At 39.8% G+C, this 17767-nt stretch overlaps 1 protein-coding gene across 1 annotated transcript in view; it reads left to right on the forward strand.

Moving 5' to 3' along the window:
• Positions 1–228: 228 nt before the first annotated feature.
• Positions 229–17767, forward strand: part of EFCAB14 (EF-hand calcium binding domain 14) — a 664702-nt gene continuing 647163 nt past the window's right edge. Inside the window, exon 1 of the mRNA XM_044085823.1 lies at positions 229–1320. Coding sequence (XP_043941758.1) covers positions 1139–1320 — 182 coding nt within the window. The 5' untranslated portion in view covers positions 229–1138. The remainder of the gene's footprint in view (positions 1321–17767) is intronic.

Raw genomic sequence — 17767 nt, forward strand, 5'->3', positions numbered from 1 at the left:
CGCTTTAAAATACCACTAATAACAGTCACCTACATTTAAATGTACAAACTCTATATAACTTCTGAGAAAAGTTTCAAATTCCACCACGCTATTCAGAAGACACGCGCAGTCTCTTTAATATATTAATTATCTACTCATATGTTGTCCCAGATGACGCGTCCGCACAAATGTCTGCCAATAAGACAACTGCTTGTTGCAATGTGGCAATGTTGCTGACAACTGGCCTCCACGGGGCAGGGGCGGGCAGTGAGAACTGAACAGCTGATTTTGGTCACATAAACCTGCAGGGAAATTGACTTGGCTAGAAGTTGTATAGATAGGTTCAATTAGTTATATGTTGTAACGTTTTTATGTTATAGAGCGTGAGAAGATCTCCAAGATTTCTGTTGGTGAAAACTCAGAAGCGAGTAAAAGCTGTGAATCTTTGTATCCCCTCAGGCAAAACATTGCTACGGGGACATGAGGAGTGAACATTTGTCATCAGTGGCGCATCTAGTAGGATTTTGTTCAGTTTTTTTGCAAGTATGTAAATAACGGAGGCAATCTAGTTTACCGTGCGGGTATCTGTCACCGATCACCTGTGCTGATTATCAAAATCTGACAGTGTGACGTCGTGTGCGGTAACTTCTTGACATATAGTTGCTAGTGGGTTCTGTGACCCGTGCAACTGCGACTAACACTACAAAAACGTTTTATTTACCGGCATTTGTGGCATACAGTACAATTGTAGTGCTTATGGTATCACGTGATTGACATTATTTTATTTCCTGTCATACTGATGTGCTTTCAGTTCATTGCCCTTTGTTGATAAAGATTACAGGAAAATAAGGTCTGGCAGTGTCTGGTATCCACATGACGTGATGCTGTTTGCTTACATTTGCTGTGATTGGCTGTGATCAGCAAAGTGGGGCTTTGCTTCTGGGCCCAAGTGTTCCATCCTGAGTCCGGTGTTTGATGCAGAAGCTTTTTACCTAACTGTGTTGGAGTGTCTCTGGGCGGGGCAGGCGACCCTTCCAAGCTGGAGAACAACTGCAAGGCACCGGAGGTAGGCTACCACCAGCCCGGAGGTGGCTCAGGTACGGGAGCAGCTGCCTCGGCCGGTGGCGGTTCCCTTACTCCGCTGACACCGAATAAGAAAATGAAGAAACGCAAGGAGCTAAATGCCTTGATTGGTCTCACGGGGGACGGTAGGAGGAAGAAACCAAAAAAGGGATCAGGACACCGTCTTTTAAGAACTGAGCCACCCGCGTCAGATTCTGAGTCTAGTTCAGACGAAGAGGACGAGTTTATCCATTCAGGAATGCATGGCTTGTTTGGAAAGTGAGTGCAGTTTTCAGTTAGAACTTCAGAGCCGTCTGATTGTTGTGTTTATTTACAGTATTTCTATGTAGCGGTTTGTGGCATTGACCGATCTTCCTGTTTTATATCAGTAACGTTCACTAGTTTGTCCAAAGAACAGACTGCTAGCTGTATGCTGTCCCAAACACTAAAGTACTGTTTTGATAGCCCTAGAAAGGCTGCTTCGAATATGCAGTTTAGTTCTAATGTTATTGTTTTATTATAGTCTAATGTTTGTCTCTTCCTAGAAAGCAGAATGACAGTTCATTATGTTTTTATGGTTTAGCATTGCAGAAGGGCATATTTGTAATATTGTAGTAGGAGTGCCACCATTTAGATGCCCGAAATGTGGCATTTCACACACACATTAGACTGCAGTGTGTAGGGCAGACAATGTCCTCATTTGGTGCAAAGTACTACACTTCACTTTAATTCTTTGTAAACAAATACGACATTTACCAATGTCTGGAATTGCTTGTAAACCTGTTGATAACAGTGACCAGTTTTCTACCCCGGTAACTAAACTATAAATAAAAGTTCGCTGGTACAGTTTTAGGTGTTCCTGCGTACCATTTTAAGTTGTTTTTGATATCGAATAATTATTGTTAACTTGTGTTTTAGTAAACAGACATGCTGTAAGTCGTCTTTACGCGCTTGGATTGTTTATCAAACTTTAATCATACATTTCAACCTCCTAGTGCAGTAGATTTGGACAAAGGCTAAAATAATGGGGGCTGGGGGCAAAGGCCAAAAAGTGACTAATTGAAATATTACTTATGTAAGCGTTTGCTATAGTAACATGGTTTGTGTTAGCATGCATTTTTGAACAGTATACTACATATTTCTACATGGCCCACTTCATAAATAAGGGTATTTCATCCAGAAACAAGGCGGTATTAACATCCCTGGACTCCTCCCTTATCAGACCCATTATCGAGTACAGTGCCCCCTTCGGCATGTACCTTGCCAAGCACATGCAGTAGTTGGAGAGACCACATAGGTTCATGACCAGGAACATCCAGGGTCTCAAACACCTGTCTTGTACAGGTAGGCTAAAAGCCCTGTCCCTCTACGCAATGTCATACAGACTGCTCAGAGGTGACCTGTGTCTGGCATAGAAGGCCATTTCAGACCCTGCCTTGATGGAGTTGCTGCATTTCTGTAAGACAAACTCCACTAGTGTAACCCGCACTCAGGGCTTAACCTGGTCTGTGACAGTAATAGAACTTGTTGGCGGCATAGATTTGTGTCCCATAGACTCCACCATCTGTGGAATAGACTCCCTGTCCATGTCAAGCAGAGTACCTCTCTAGCCCTCTTTAAGAGGAACCTGGATGACTGGATGGGAAACAGAAAATATACCCCTGGGATCCCACCTGTGTCCCTGCTGGACAGGGGAAACAGGTGCTGACTTTGAGGGAACATGAATGAAATTCTTGGCTAGGCTTGTAAGGGCCTCCGGGCCAATAGCCTAGTATCATCCTATGAACCTAATATGAAATATGATACATTTATTTAGTGACTTCATTCTCTTGTGATTTGCTAGAAAGCTGCAGATTTTATGAGTAATAGACCAAACTTACAAGGTAAAAATCCGGACATGCTGGGAAAATGTGGACAGTTGAGATGTACTGACTATAATACAAAATGATGGAGTGATAAAGTAGCATCGAGCTGCTTTACTGCATCATTTACCTGTTGGGTATTGAAGTGGTGCTTAGTGTAAAATGCTAATACATTGAAATTCATTTTTAACACGTAAGCATGATTAGTGACTACCAGGGTTAGCCATGTAGCTAACCCATTAAGCTGTTGTATGGTGACATCTGCATGGTTTTATTGCACAGTTGACTGCCAGCAGCAATGTATTAATAATATTATTATTTTTCTTTTTCTTCTTGCGTATAGTGTGAAATATGTAAATAAAATAAGCTTGAGTTTCTTAAAAATTGACAAGTGTAATGCACGTCCATGTAACATTACTTCTTCAGACTAACTTCTTTGATAAGCTGGCCAGTGCACATTATTTTCTTTCTATCTGCATAATGCTGTAGGATAACATTCCATAATGTAATTGAAGTGGTGCAGCATTGTTACATTCTTGCAGTTTTCTTGGTAGCATTTTCTCTATATATTGTATGGTTAGTACAAGTTACAGGGTCCCTGTCAAAAGTGAACGAATAGTCTTTTTACAGCATGGTTGTAAAATCAGAAGTGCTGTCATTTAATACTTGAAGGTATTGCAACCATCGTGTAACAACTCAAAAAAATGCAGGTTGCAAGTGCTAAAACTTATCTGGGAGTTAGCATAGAGGATTAAGGCCAGTCCCACTTTGACTAATATGTATCTCTCTTAACAACTTAGGCAGTGCTCCCAGGCTGTGTCTGGCAAAGGTCTGTGTGGATCAGAGCTTCACCCCAGTTAATAAATAAAAGATCTCTGAAAAAAATGTAGTAGGAGCCTGTGAGGCAGTGTCAAGTTTTGGTATAGCATATTTTTTTTGGTTATTTTCAATATAATTTGTAGTATGCTCCATTTTAAGCACTGCAGGAAAAAGTGTTGCATTCCATGCAGGAATGCATTTCGTTTTGTCATGTTAAGAGTCCAGGTTGAATTTCCAGGAATAACATTGCAGTGAAAGCAAAAACAAAAAAAAAAACTTTAATCCCATTTGAAACTGTTCAATGGATAGTTAGAAATATATATATATATATATATATATATATATATATATATATATATATATTTCTATCTCATACCTCTCAGTCTCTTATTTGAGTAAGAATCCTGGACAAAACATACAATAGTGGGGGACAAAGGCCCCAAAATAGGGATAGATTTTAAGTATCACTCTTATAAATTTAGTAAATTGCTAGACTGACAGGATTTGTGTTAGCACACACTTTCTGAAGGCTGTGAAGTCCGAAACTCAAATGTAGGTCATTATTTCATGAAATCAGTCCTCGGTCTTGTCCCAAAAAAAAAACACAAATTTTGTGAGGGACAGACCAAAATTATGAGACCAGTATCTGGACATTTGAGAGGTACGCTAATTTGGCCTTAAAGCCTTGCTGATTCTCCTCGTAGATGAAATGAAGGTAATAATCATTCCATAGAATTTGATGTTGAAAGCATTGGTCGGGCACAGTGTGTTTTAGTTTTATTCTCAAGCTATAATAAACTGAGCTGTTCCTTTCTAAGTAAAACACAAACTCCACAAAGTAGATGAACCACCAGGTGTACTTTAATCCTGGTACCTGGGCATTTTGCCTTCAAGGGAGCTATTCCTTTGTCTAGTAAGTTTATTATTGTGCATTCTTGGACAGAAATCATTGTAGATATTATGGATTTGCTAAGTTAACACAGACATCTGGTGCATTACTCTTTTCACACTTAATAGCTCAAGAATGTCACATCTCCCTCAGACTCTACATCAGCTTAGATTCCTGAGCATGTTCTAAAAAAGTCTGGTTAAAGAGCATGAATCAAGTAGCGTAAATGTATTGTGAACATCAAATGCTGTTAAAAGGTACCACTGCAATGTACTCAGTAAAAAGTCTTCTATAATATAGAAGGCAATGCATTCACACTTTTTACATTAATGTATTATAATAGTGTATTATAAAAATGCAACATATTGTAATACAGAAAAATCCAGAATAATATTTTTCTTTAAATTTTCGCAAACTACATTTTATATTTGGAAACTGTACAACCTAGATATATATATATAGCATCAGCAGCATTTTTGTTCAGGAGACTTGAGCTTTTACATATTCAAAAGAAATTTCTGTTTGTCTAAATATTTACATATCTTTGAAAAGAAGGCCTACTCACATAATTAATGCTGTAAGTAACCGTTAATAGTCTCATAAGTCATACAATTTATAGTTTAGATATCAGTGATAGTTTTCTTAACTTCATGTAAAGTTTCACCTGGTGTTCATTGGTTTTGAACATATTAATGTATGTATGAGAATACTGTACACCTTCCTAATTGCCAGCTGTTTGCTAGTAGTATCTGCAGCATATTGCTTTTTATGTGGACAGTGACCATATATTCTGCAGCATGTTACTTTATATGTGGACAGTGACCATATATTTTTCTGTTTCCCACCATGACATTTTACAGTATGTCTCTCAGTAATGAATATCTCTGTCAGTGGTAAAAATATGAACAATAAGTAAAAAAAAACCTTGGCTTTTATCCCTTCTCCTGTACATTCAAAGTTAACAACTCCATGTCATTTTTTTTGCTTTGCTCTTTCATATGCTGCTATTAATTGGTAAGTCACGTAGTCAAGGAATCCAGGCCAAAAAATGTCATGGTGCAGTAAGGAGTTACAGGTGTTAAAAGGAAGTACACAAAATTATGCTATAGGTGTGAGCGTGTTAATACATTTTATAGGTTCATAGGTTCATGTGTGTGTACTAGGCTAATGGTCCTGGAGCCTTTACAAGCCTAGCCCATAGGATTACCCTGGCATCATGCCACCCGACCTTAGTTTCCAGTGCCTCTGTCGAGCAGAGCCACTGGAGTGATCCCTGGGGTGAATTTTCTATTTCCATCATTCATCAAGATTTCTCTTGAAGAGGGCCAGTGAGATGCTCTGACATGTATGGGAAGTCTATTCCATAGCATGGGCAGTCTTTACATTTGTTTTTCTATTGTAGTAAAACAGCATATATGTAATTTTGTTCTCTTTTCAGGGGAGAGGGTATGTAGGTGTCAGAAATGCTGCTAGTCTTGTTTTAAGGTGCATAGTACTCAGAAGCCTCTGAATGGATATTGTTCAGTTGGAGTTTGTGCTAGCAAATGGCTGCAGTCTCAGAGCTGTAAGGTAGAATAACTGAAAGAGGAAAAAAATCCGTTGAATGAATGAGTTACAACTGTAAGTAAAGGGTCATAGATTTATAGGTATTTACTAGGCAATCAGTCTACAGACATTTGCAACCTTATCCAAAAACCCTGTTCAGAAGTTCCCTTTGACCTCAGTGAGGGTAAGACAAGAAAGACTGGGAGAGAATCTGATGCTGCCCATACAGTTGTCTAGGTTTACCTTGAAAGTGGTAAGGATGCTTCTCTGCTTGACATGTAGTTGAAGTTTGTTCCAGAGGTGAGAGAGACAGTGGTGTATGAATTTTTTGTGCTAATATGACTTATTTATCGTTTACTGAAGGTTTAGTTCTTTAACTGTATATATGAGGTGTCATTTGTTCTGTGAAGGAGTAGTAGGTCTTGAGGATTGGATCTTTCAGGTCTCTGTGGAGGAGTCTGTAAAAGGGTGAGTATATGATGTATAAAAGTTGTTAGTGTTTTTATAGTTTTTTACTGTGTATTAGTCATAGAACATTGAAATATTGCTAATGTATGCCATCATAGATGCATTCTATTATTTTGTTAACTTGGGAGAAGGATAAGTGCAAATTTTTGAGAGAATGTGCTAATCTTAAATGCAGAAAATTGTACAAATTGCCAATGGATTCCATTCGTTGGAAAAGTATTTGAAATGACATTTGATATAAGCAGAAAATTACAAGGCAGTTTAATCCCCAGGATGAGACTGAAATGGGTCCACTGGAATCAGTGCTCAACCCCAGTTAACAAATTCATATTCAAAGTACTTGGGGGGGAGTGGCCTCTCACAGTCCTTGGTCACTGTATTATAGTAGGGGAGGAAACAAACTTCCAGTATTTAAGAGTCTGTGCATTTTGGATAAAGTTGTCCTCAGCTGCACTTACAGTCATACTGTGATGTTACTGAGGAACCACTGACAAACAGTATGACTTCACTGGTTAGTAAAGAAGAGAAGCTGTAGAATCAGTGGAGAAGCATGTGTTTGTTTTGGTCTTCTTTAGTGAAGACTTTACAGTCAAACAGAAACAAAGTCCTTTGTGTTAGCCTTGTTTTGGAGTTCACTATCATTTTTTTAAATCACTCAATCTAGTGAAGATTGTGGCGATGGCAAACTGAGCATGTTAGGCCTTGCTTCCCTATCCCATGCACCAGCAGTATCCACCTTATCCTCTAGGATCCTTAGGCTTTCCCTTGCAAGCAGAGAGAGACTATTCAGCCTGTCATGGCTCTGGCTTGGGGCCTTCTCCCAAAAGGCTGTGTCTAGTGCACCTCTCATTGGAGACGCCAATGCAGCATCCTCAGAAGGACCACCTCTGTGAACTCCTGTGTGCATGGAAAAGTAGCTGCTGCACTCTGATGTTTCCGGGATTGCTGATCTCCTCACTTCACTGCATCAAAGAAACCTATTTTCTTCTACATTATCCATGATCTCATGCTTTCCATCAGAACCCAGGGCCTGTGGCCAAAGGTGAAAAATGGGGCTATAGATTGACCAGTAAATTGAGAGCTTTATCTTGTGACATTGCTCTAACTTCTGCAAACTGGTGTAGCAGTAGCTGTTACAATGGTCAGTCTCCTGGTACTTCGGCACAAGCTATTTCAGTTCCTGCATCTGAGCTAGCTGCTCACTCAGTCACCCAAAAGGAGCAGTCCAGTAGTTTGTGGGACAGAACCAGGATTTCTGATGTAGAGGTGCTACGCCTCATCTGTATTACTTCACACACAACAGTGAAACACTTCAGTGCATTCTGGAGGTAATAGTCATGTAAGGTAAAGACCTAGTCATCATCGTCATTGCTAAACAGCAAAGACAGAGCCTTTTTGTTGACAGATTGGATACTTCCCAGACTTTGGCTGTGCCTTGATATTCTGTCTATGAAGATCACAAATGGAAGGGGAGATGGGACACTCCCTTAGCAGAGTTATATGCCCACATTTAGCATATTCAGCTTAGCACCAAGAATGGAGACAGCTCTATTTGGCATGCAGTAGCCCCCAAGTTGGGACCTTGTACTGTTGTAACAGTTTCTACTGAACATTTTAGGACACACTGTCTTATCCTTCTCAGGTTCATAAAACGTACACAGGTGATATTGGTGTATTTCTCTGATTTTCCAGCGTCTGTGAAAAGGCAAATAATTAATACACTGTTCCCTGGCCAGGGCAAAATCAGTATTGGTCCTGCTGAATCAGATGTCAACTTTTGGATGAAGTCCCCTTTCCAGGACCGTGGCATACACTTTTCCATGAAGTCTAAGGAGTGAGATGTCTCTGTAATTGGAGTACATTTAGCTATCTCCCATTTTTTAAGTGGGGACTGTTACTACAGTTTGCTTATCCAGACATGCGTCTGCAGCCTTCCATATCAATTTGAAAAGGATGGTATGCAAAAAGGGGATCACTTTGCAGCCTTCCACACAGCATTAAAAAAGAATTGTACCCATGATACTCCTGCAGAGTCCATCACTTTCAGCATTTCTGGATGGATATCATTTACTCTTGCACCCTTGCCAAAATGGAACTTGTTTAATCATCTCAGAGACCTTGTCTACCAAAATGAAACTAATTTTACAATGTGTTTCAAGCACTACCTTTGCAGAGGAGGGCATGTTCACCATAAATGGTAATTCCAGTCATCATTCAGCAGTGTTCTTCCCAGTGCCTTCTGTGTGGAGTCTGCATGTCCTCCCCACGGTTGGATGGGCGTTCGAAAGACATGCGTAAATGGGCGTGCCTTTGTTGAAGGTTGGATGTCGAGCTGGTACCTCAGCGTTTGTGAAAATCTACTGCCAATCATTAGTGGACCGGAGTTCCGCTGTGGCGACCCCTAACCGGGAAAAGCTGAAAGACAAACCACAACATTCAGCAGTGTTCTTCCCCACTTGCTATTAACCTGAGCAGTATGAAGCCTCCCCCTTCTAAGCCCCATATGACTTGCTGGCCTTACTTAGAGGCCATCTAGATTTCATAAACTACACACACACACACACACACACACACACACACACACACACACACACACACACACACACACACACAGTGCCTTGTGATAACTATTGCATTTGCTGTCTTGGAGGTTTGCTGGTACTTTGTTGATCCCCCTGTTAGCGCTGCATGGAAGGAAACTTTTTGTTAACCTGACAGCATCCCTCACTACTGGTATCCACCACCAGTGGGTCCTAGGATTGTGACTACTGCAAGCACAGATCACCTATTTGTTAAGGTCTTGAACAGGGTCCATTCAGACTCCATGCGTCAGATCTCCTCATGTGTTTCTACTGTGACAGATTGCAACATGATCCATCACATCACAAGTTATCTCTCTGACAATCTGAAAGCTGTCCATTACATTCAGAGTGAAGGGACAGTTCAAAGTAGTGTTTTTTTGCTCTCTGAAAAATTCACAGCTGCCAATCTTGCATGTATAAATCTCTGGGTTGGATAACACTGAAAGGAGGTGGAAGAAATGTCTCCAAAACAGCAACAGTGTTTTTGAGTAATTACTTGTAATGCTCTAATGGGAGTGAGCAAATTATTTCTAAGATTTTATGCAAAACATGAGAAATTGTACCTTAAGAGCATCCTTGTGATTGAACATGCTGTTTGTGATGGACAGCACATGGCTAACACTGAAGTCCAGAAACTATTCTCTAAATGGGTTCAGGTGGAAGAAGACAATTCTTCTCAGTTTCTCTTTTTTATGTCCATTACTCCCTATGCAAGTGTTGAAGGTTGCCGATAAGGCATTGTCTTACAGATTCTTTTGTTTTTATTAGATTCCCTATCACTGTCACTAAGCAGCTTGAATACATTGAATAGCTGTTGATACGTATGCATAAAAGTGTGTTATTTTCTGCGACCTGCATTCACTTTGAGGAGGCACTGCCACTTGCTAGCACAGAATCCAACTGAACAGTAGTAGTAACCCATTGAGAGGCGTGCGAGTCCTCTACATCTGTCATGGACCTCTTCTAAGTATTAATTCCAGAGTAAGAGAGTGACCAGCTGTGTTTGAGAAGTATGTAGAAGTAAAGTCTTCCCCCTCAAGCTCCAATTGCTTTTCCAGTTGTGAGTTGATGTTTCTTGTCTCAAGAAAACAGTTTCCATTAACAGGGTCTAATCCATGTTTATCTGCTGTGCCCTGCTTATGCATGCCATTCAGTTGGCATCAAACCCGACTCCCATCCTTTGCCTTGTGGATACTGAGTACACATGGTGGCCATATGCAGCTTTCTTTGGGTTGCTCTTAGCGAGCTATTAGACACTTTCTGTTGAACATATTCACCAGGCTTTGCTCCAGAGGTTGGTCTTAGTATCCCTTGTGTTTAGGTGAGATTCACATGTTTTTCTTTTTTGTAACTAAACTAGCATTTTGTATCATGGTTTGTTTGGCTGATTGTTTTAGACCAGTTCACCAAGGATAACTCTGCTAGGAGAGCTCAGTGCTCTGGATACCATAGCTGCAAAATGTGACGGGCATAGAACTCTCTTCACCATGATGTAGTTATGATTCCAGGAGCTTTACTTATTTATTTTATCTGAAGACAAGAATATTTAAATCGGACACAAATTAATATTCTGTACAGAAGAAACATTATGACAAGTTAATTTGCATAGTAGGTATTTTGTTATGTAAGGAGAAATGTACTATTCTATAGATATTTTGTTATGTAAGGAGAAATGTGCTGTTCTATAGGTAATGTCTATTTTAACAACTGAGTATGCATGTGAAGCCAGTTTGTATAATGGCTTATTATTTGATTGTCTTTTTCTTTTTTATTAGTTGTGTAATTCTTATCAGGTAACATTGTGTAATGCAATATTTCGTTTTAATGTGTGGGGAAAGGTATACCAGTTGTAGAAAGCTAAATAAATAGCTGAGGATGATATATGAAAAGCAACCATGAATGAGTGTGTGTTTGTGGGGGGGGGGGGGGGGGATAGTCTGCTACAGAAAAGCAAAAAAAAAAAAAGACATTACTGCTTCTTAAGAATATTAGAGTTTGTGAGTGTGTGTTTGAGCAGTGCTTTTTTGTTTTCTCTAACAGTGACTGACCGCTGGATACTCTGTTTACACCTTCTGTTAGTAAACCTAAGAATAGTAGTACATTGTAGCCTTAGAACCTGTATAGCAAATCTTTTTAGGCAGGAAGGAAACTGAGAACATGAGTAACACATGGAAAAGTGAAGAAAACATGCATACTCTGTGTAGACCCTAATTAAGGTCAGAGTACACCCATCCGCACTGAAATTGAAACCATGAGGCCACAGCACTAACCACTGCATAGTTTTATTATTAAACCATAGTGTTTCATTTTTAAAAGAAGTTCCATTGTTAAAGGTGTTAGTCCATGAAAGCATAAATTTCAGGTGTTGCATTTCAAAATGACAGTGCATTCAAATCAATGGGAGGAGTAGAAGTGACATCATAATGTGTGAAGAATTATTTTTCAAAAGCCAAACTTCCTAGTTGAATAGTTATGTTCTTCATTTGCTATTTGCTGTAGATGTAAGGGTTGGGGTTGGTATAATGGTTAAGGTGCTTACCTTAGAAACACAAGGTACAAGGTTTGATTCTCACATTTGGAAGTGAAATTGGCTAGGCTTAAAATGGCTCACAGGAGCAGCTAACCTAGTAATTTCCCAACAACCATGAATCAAATTCTAGAGTAATTCTCCTTACTTGGAGTGATGCTTCAGCAAGAAGACTACATAAATCAATGTATGATCAGAAATATATTCTTCCATCTTCTGGTTGTAGTTGTCCTTTAGCCAAGGCTGGTGCTAGCATTTTGGGGACTCCCAGCAAATGTGAAATTGTAGACCTCCTGGACACTTCAAATTATCACTCTGTCACTGCCACCCCTTCTGTAAGCAGCCTTATAGTCTATGCTGCAAAATGTTAGGAGTAATACTCACAGACTGACCTGTAACTACAGTGCTCTTACATTAAGCAGGCCTGTGGACCACACTGTGTTGGCCCATCTCATAGAGGGACTTTCACAGTGACTTGCATTTAGTTGCATTGATGAAATATTACAACTTTATGTACATGGCTAGACTTGGGTAGAATGGTACTCCAGACTTTGCCTACTGTTTCCCCAGTACACACATCCACCAGTACCCCCCTTCTGTTTTCCCCATCCCAGCTCCCCATGCCATGTACATTAGTTTTTTCTTTCCTTCATCATATTTTGCTTTACTTTTCAGCTTTTTCAAGAAGCCATGACTTTCTATATACTCTGAAGTGCATTTTACATTTTTTTCTTATGTAATGTTTTCATTCAGTAATGCTTGAACAAACAATGTGGTTAAAGAAAGAATTTCACTTTTGCTATTTAACTTTAGTTTTCCTTGCATCCTTTCAGCATAGCTTACCTGGCCAAGATTAGACAGAAATAACCATTTAGGAAATTATTAAGCTAAGCCATAGAGTTGTAGATGCTAATGAGGTGCATTTTGGAGAATTTTCCAGTCTTTTAATCTGGTGTTGGCCTGAAAAAAAGTCATGAGTGGGAGAATAACTTCAATAATATAATGTTAGTTTTAATGGATAGAAAGCCCACCAGCAGGAGTTAACTAAGTCAAGGGCACTGTGTCAGTGGAAAACATCTAATGAAATTGCATTATGAAGCCTGCTACTTGGCAAAATACTGGTACTATAACCAGAAATGTCTTAGAAATTTAAAGGACACGTATTATTACCCACCTTCTATGTTATGTATACCAAAATGCTGTCAACTTTTGTTGGTTTGGCAAACATTTAATGAAATAGCAAAATAAGTTAAGTAGCTGTGGTTGGGGTCCCCCAGCGACCACAGGGTTCAGTGGTGCCTAAAGCTGGCTATGCCTTTAACGTGTGTAGTCCTTGAAGGAGTAAGGGTGGGCAAAGGGTATACAAGTAATTTAAAGAAACCCATAGTGTCCATAAGGGTACCACATTTCACAAAAAAACAAGAGATGTATATAAATAAGAGGACATACTTTGCAGATACATGTGAAGATGTAAGGACTGACCTGATATGAAGAGGTCCATCTTCTGTAACTATTATTGCTTCTGCTGCAGGCATTAGGACTATTTCAGCCAAGAGTACTTTCCCAGGATATCGGTCATTCTTCTCCTTTTCATCATGCACTACGTTTTCCTCCCTCTCGGTCTTTCTTCCTTTATTTCTTTCTTTTTGTTTCTTTGTATGTGAAAAAATAGTAGAGTAAAAAAGAAGTTCCAGGCTGCCTGATTGACTAGCAATTTTTTGTTGATTTTTGTTTTTTTTTTTAGTCATTGTGAGTTTTGTCCTTTTTCCACCAATTTGAGATGATTTTTATTTTATATTTTGCTCTTCCTTCAGTGCTGGACCCCTACCCTTCTTGTAAGAACTCAGGTCTTCTCCTTTATTTTGTGATTATGTCTGTGGCAGATGCATTCTCTCAACTGATGTGCACATTAGATGCGTATACTGTTTGATACCCAAAAATATTTAGTATGCAGGGGCCTTCACTAGTGCCAGTAAACTACAGAAACACACAACTTTTAATAAAATTATGTTTTTTTGCGTTGTTAGTAATCATGTTGGAAAAGGAACATTTTCTGAAACACCATTCATTTCTAATATATCACCCCCCTAAACTACAAATTTCATTGAAGGACAGTAAAGGACTCTTCCACCATTAAGGATTACTTTTATCCTGCTAGCATTACTTGAACCTTACTCCCTGGAGCAACTCTGATGTGGGAGTGGTTTTTGAATAGATGGGATTGAGGGCAGAAGCTGCCAAGTCCACGTCAAAATCCATTTATACAGTCTGTGGGAGGATCACCAGACCCCTAGAACCTCAGTGTCTGAATGTTCTGTGATGTATTTTATGCCTTAATTTTTGAAAAAAAAATACAACTGTGAAACATTCTGATGATGATGGAGGAGGAGTCTATCAAATATTCTACTGTTACGGTGTTAGAATCATCAGCTCCAATTCCTTAAGAGGTACAGGTCTAGCTGAGTTCCAGATGTGACTGCTCCTATTTTGTGGATGTCTCCAAGCTTCCTGCCCATTGACTGTGAAGAGTTTCTTTTACTGAGGCATTTTGGTGCCAGGCTTTCAAAATGTTGCATTGCTATCCCCATAGTTTTGGGGCATACAAAATCTGTTGGTCTTTCCTTTGGCAGAGAATTTTCTCATGTGTCTTTTTATGACTAATACTGCCCTACTATCAGTACAAGTGTTGCTTTTTTGTACCTTTAGCATTTTTACAGCCTTTCTGACATATAACTTTCCAAAAATAATCTTTTCTGGTGTCAGTACATGTGCATCTTCTGATGCCATACCTTATGGTTTACTATAAAAATGTTGAAACACAAAAGTCTTGAGTCCATAATATTGAAAGATTAAAAACACAAAACTCAGTTATCAAAACTCTGTATCATTGCGGAGTCGTATAAAAGGGCTACTATGTGCCCTGCAGCGCTGTGGACTCAGAAACGAGTGCTACCATGGGTCCTGCAGGGGAAGCAAGTCCAGGAGCTCAATATTATGGTCTGCAGTGTTTTGGTCTTTCGATATTATGGTCTGAAGATTTTATTTTTCAAGATTTTGTGTTTAACATTTTCATAGTAAATCATATATCTGCTCAGCCAAGATCAGCTATTTCTGTGTCTGTGCATTGCACTTCCCATTGTCCCTTCTTTTAACATTTTCTTTTCAATATCTGCCCCTCCAGAGTTGACATTAACATTTATCTATCTACCTATCTATCTAACTATCTGTCTGTCTGTCTATTTATTAATTTGTCCTTTGCTGTCCGAATTAGTCCCACTGGGCTAGGAGATTGTTTTCAGGGGAGACCCAAGGTGGTATCTCTACCACCTCTGTTTACTGTTTCGGGGAGACCCAAGGTGGTATCTCTACCACCTCTGTTTACTGTTTCAGTCAAAGGATGGGTACCAGTGCTGGCATCTCTAACCTTTCAGGCAGCAATGTATCTCAGACTTCGGTACTACATTCTCAAAACAGTATTTGTAGGCCCATTTTATTGACGCTTTGTCACCCTTGATGAAGTCTCCAGTTTTTCAGCCATGATATTTTTCCACATAGTCTACCCCTGTTCTGCTGCTCCCTCTCCTCCCCGATATGGTTTTCATAGATGACCTTGATTTCTAGATGTCCAGCTGAATCTTCTGAGATGGTACCACCTCCAAATACTTCAAAAAGTGCCTGTACAAATCCAAACAGTGGCAAACAGAATTAGAGCCCCACCACACACACACACACACACACACACACACACACACACACACACACACACACACACACACACACAGAGGACCATGTGAATGAAGAGCGAAAAGAGTTTTCTTTCTCCCTTCTTGATGACTTCATATTTGGTAAGATGGCAGAGTTGATGCACCAGTATCATAATGTATTGTAGCTATTTAATCTTCTTAAAGAAACCTTTCAAAGGATTACTGTACACGCTGTTCTGCTGTGTCTGTCAAAAAGTGAAATTGTCTGGACGTACTGTTTGGGCCATCAAGTTGCCTCTCTCTCCACACCAGAATTTGTAAGGAATCTCATTGGGTTTCTGTACCTCTAGGTCAGATCCAGATACTACTGGTTTAGAACTCTTAATTTGGTTTCACATTTGTCCTGTAATGTTCACCTGATACATGTCTGTCGTGGCCACCCATCTCAGATCACAGGGCTCCAAGGTGTTCCCCTGTGTGGTTGATTGGATCATTGCTGTCTTGAGTCAAGGCATCCACCTTCAGTAGAGGAAGTGCTTGCACAGCATGTTATTGTGTGTTAGTTGTGATGAACTTTGCAAAGTCCCATTTTAAACCAGTTCTGTATCAACTCTTGGAGTGCTCCTAGATACAACTGTATGCTGAGTCTTCTCAATGCATAACAGAGTCCTGTCCCTTCAACAAGCAGTACATCTCATTCAAAGCTCTGTCTGTTTTTATGTAGTACTGCCTTAAGGCTATGTACATCATGGTAGCATTAGCTTTTATGATTTCGTCTTGCCAGGCTTTTTAGGAAGAGTTCTCAGTTGGATGCTTAGAGTTCAGTGGTTTCAGTGTTCAGGTTCTCTTCTCCATGCCTTCCATATTTATGAGTCTAATCACGGTCATTTAACTTCATGGCTAATCACATAAATCTTATGACATGGGACCCATTTTCAGCTTTAAATCCCAAAGCAATGGCTGCCATGGTCATTTTGTATGGCTTTCACTTTGTAAGACCATTCAGTAGTCCTGGATTTGCATTCTAGAAGGCCTTGCTACACATCAGCATCCTACAGATGAGAGCAGTACTTTTGTTCCTTTTATCATTTCAGTACTGTGTACCTAGGAGAGTGTTTTTTATATGTAGTCACGAAGTATGGCTGTAATCTGTTACAGAAACAAGCAAGGCAGAACACATTTTTAACCTATTGGTTTGGGAGGTTATCCAGTTCATGTTGTGTGATTGCAGTGCATATTATGGTTGTGGCAAATACCATAGTAGACAGATTGAACTGATGTTTCTTAAAGATTTAGGAATGGTCTGTCACTCATATGGTAGTAGGAATAACTTTTGTCTTTGGGGCTTACTGGCCTGTGACTAGTTTGCTTCTGCTGCCAGCATTAAATGTAATGATTTCTTTCCTCATGTCTCATTTCCAAGAGGTGGTATGCAGAGTGCTTAGTCCCAGAGTTGGCAACATAGCTTCCTTTGTACTTTTCTCCCATTTTCTTTGATAAGGTTCATTTACAAAGCCAGATTGCATAAATTAGAAGTAATACTCATAGCTCCATTTTGGCCCAGACAGACATAGTTCCTTCACCTTCAAACTTTCTTTGATTAAAAAAAAATGTCTGAGGCTGTGGCTCTGACACCCCTGCACTGGCCCAGTAATCAAAGAGCCTCAATCCTCACAACTGGCAACAGTGAGGGACATACACAATGGGAGGATGACAAGTATGCACACAGTAAAGTACAATTTCCCTTAAGAGCACACCAAGATCAGGCAGTCTGGGGCTGTTTTTTCCCTCTTTCTCCATATCCCCAATAAGACTCCCCACTGACACAGCTATAGGGTTAAGATCTCAGCTGAGTGGCCAAGCTAAGACCTCTAGCACCCTCTCTGTCCAACCAGTGCTGTGTCCCTGCCCAAGTAGCTGACACACACACACACACACACACACACACACACACACACACACACACACACACACACACACACACACTTTGAAATTTGACTTGTATACAAACCCACAAACACTCCTGGGGAAGACTGGCACATATTTACTAGCTATGCTCCTTTCTGCCCAGACTATAAGGTAGTTTATCACTGCCACCAGCGAGCTCTTAACTACTTTTAAGGCCCTTACCAAAGGGTGCCCAATCTTACTGTGTAATGTCACTATTATCCAAATGGTAAGTGTGACCAAGGCCAAGGCTGTTTGGGAGTGTCCTATACAGTGTTACCAAATACATATGCAAGTACTTTAAGAGTTTAAATATCTCTAAACAAACCAGCCACAATTAAAAGGTTTAAATATATTTAATAATAAATAAAAGAATAAGACAC

This window comes from Protopterus annectens, chromosome 10.part0, assembly GCF_019279795.1.
Source record: "Protopterus annectens isolate FY-2018-M chromosome 10.part0, PAN1.0, whole genome shotgun sequence".
Lineage (NCBI taxonomy): Eukaryota > Metazoa > Chordata > Ceratodontiformes > Protopteridae > Protopterus > Protopterus annectens.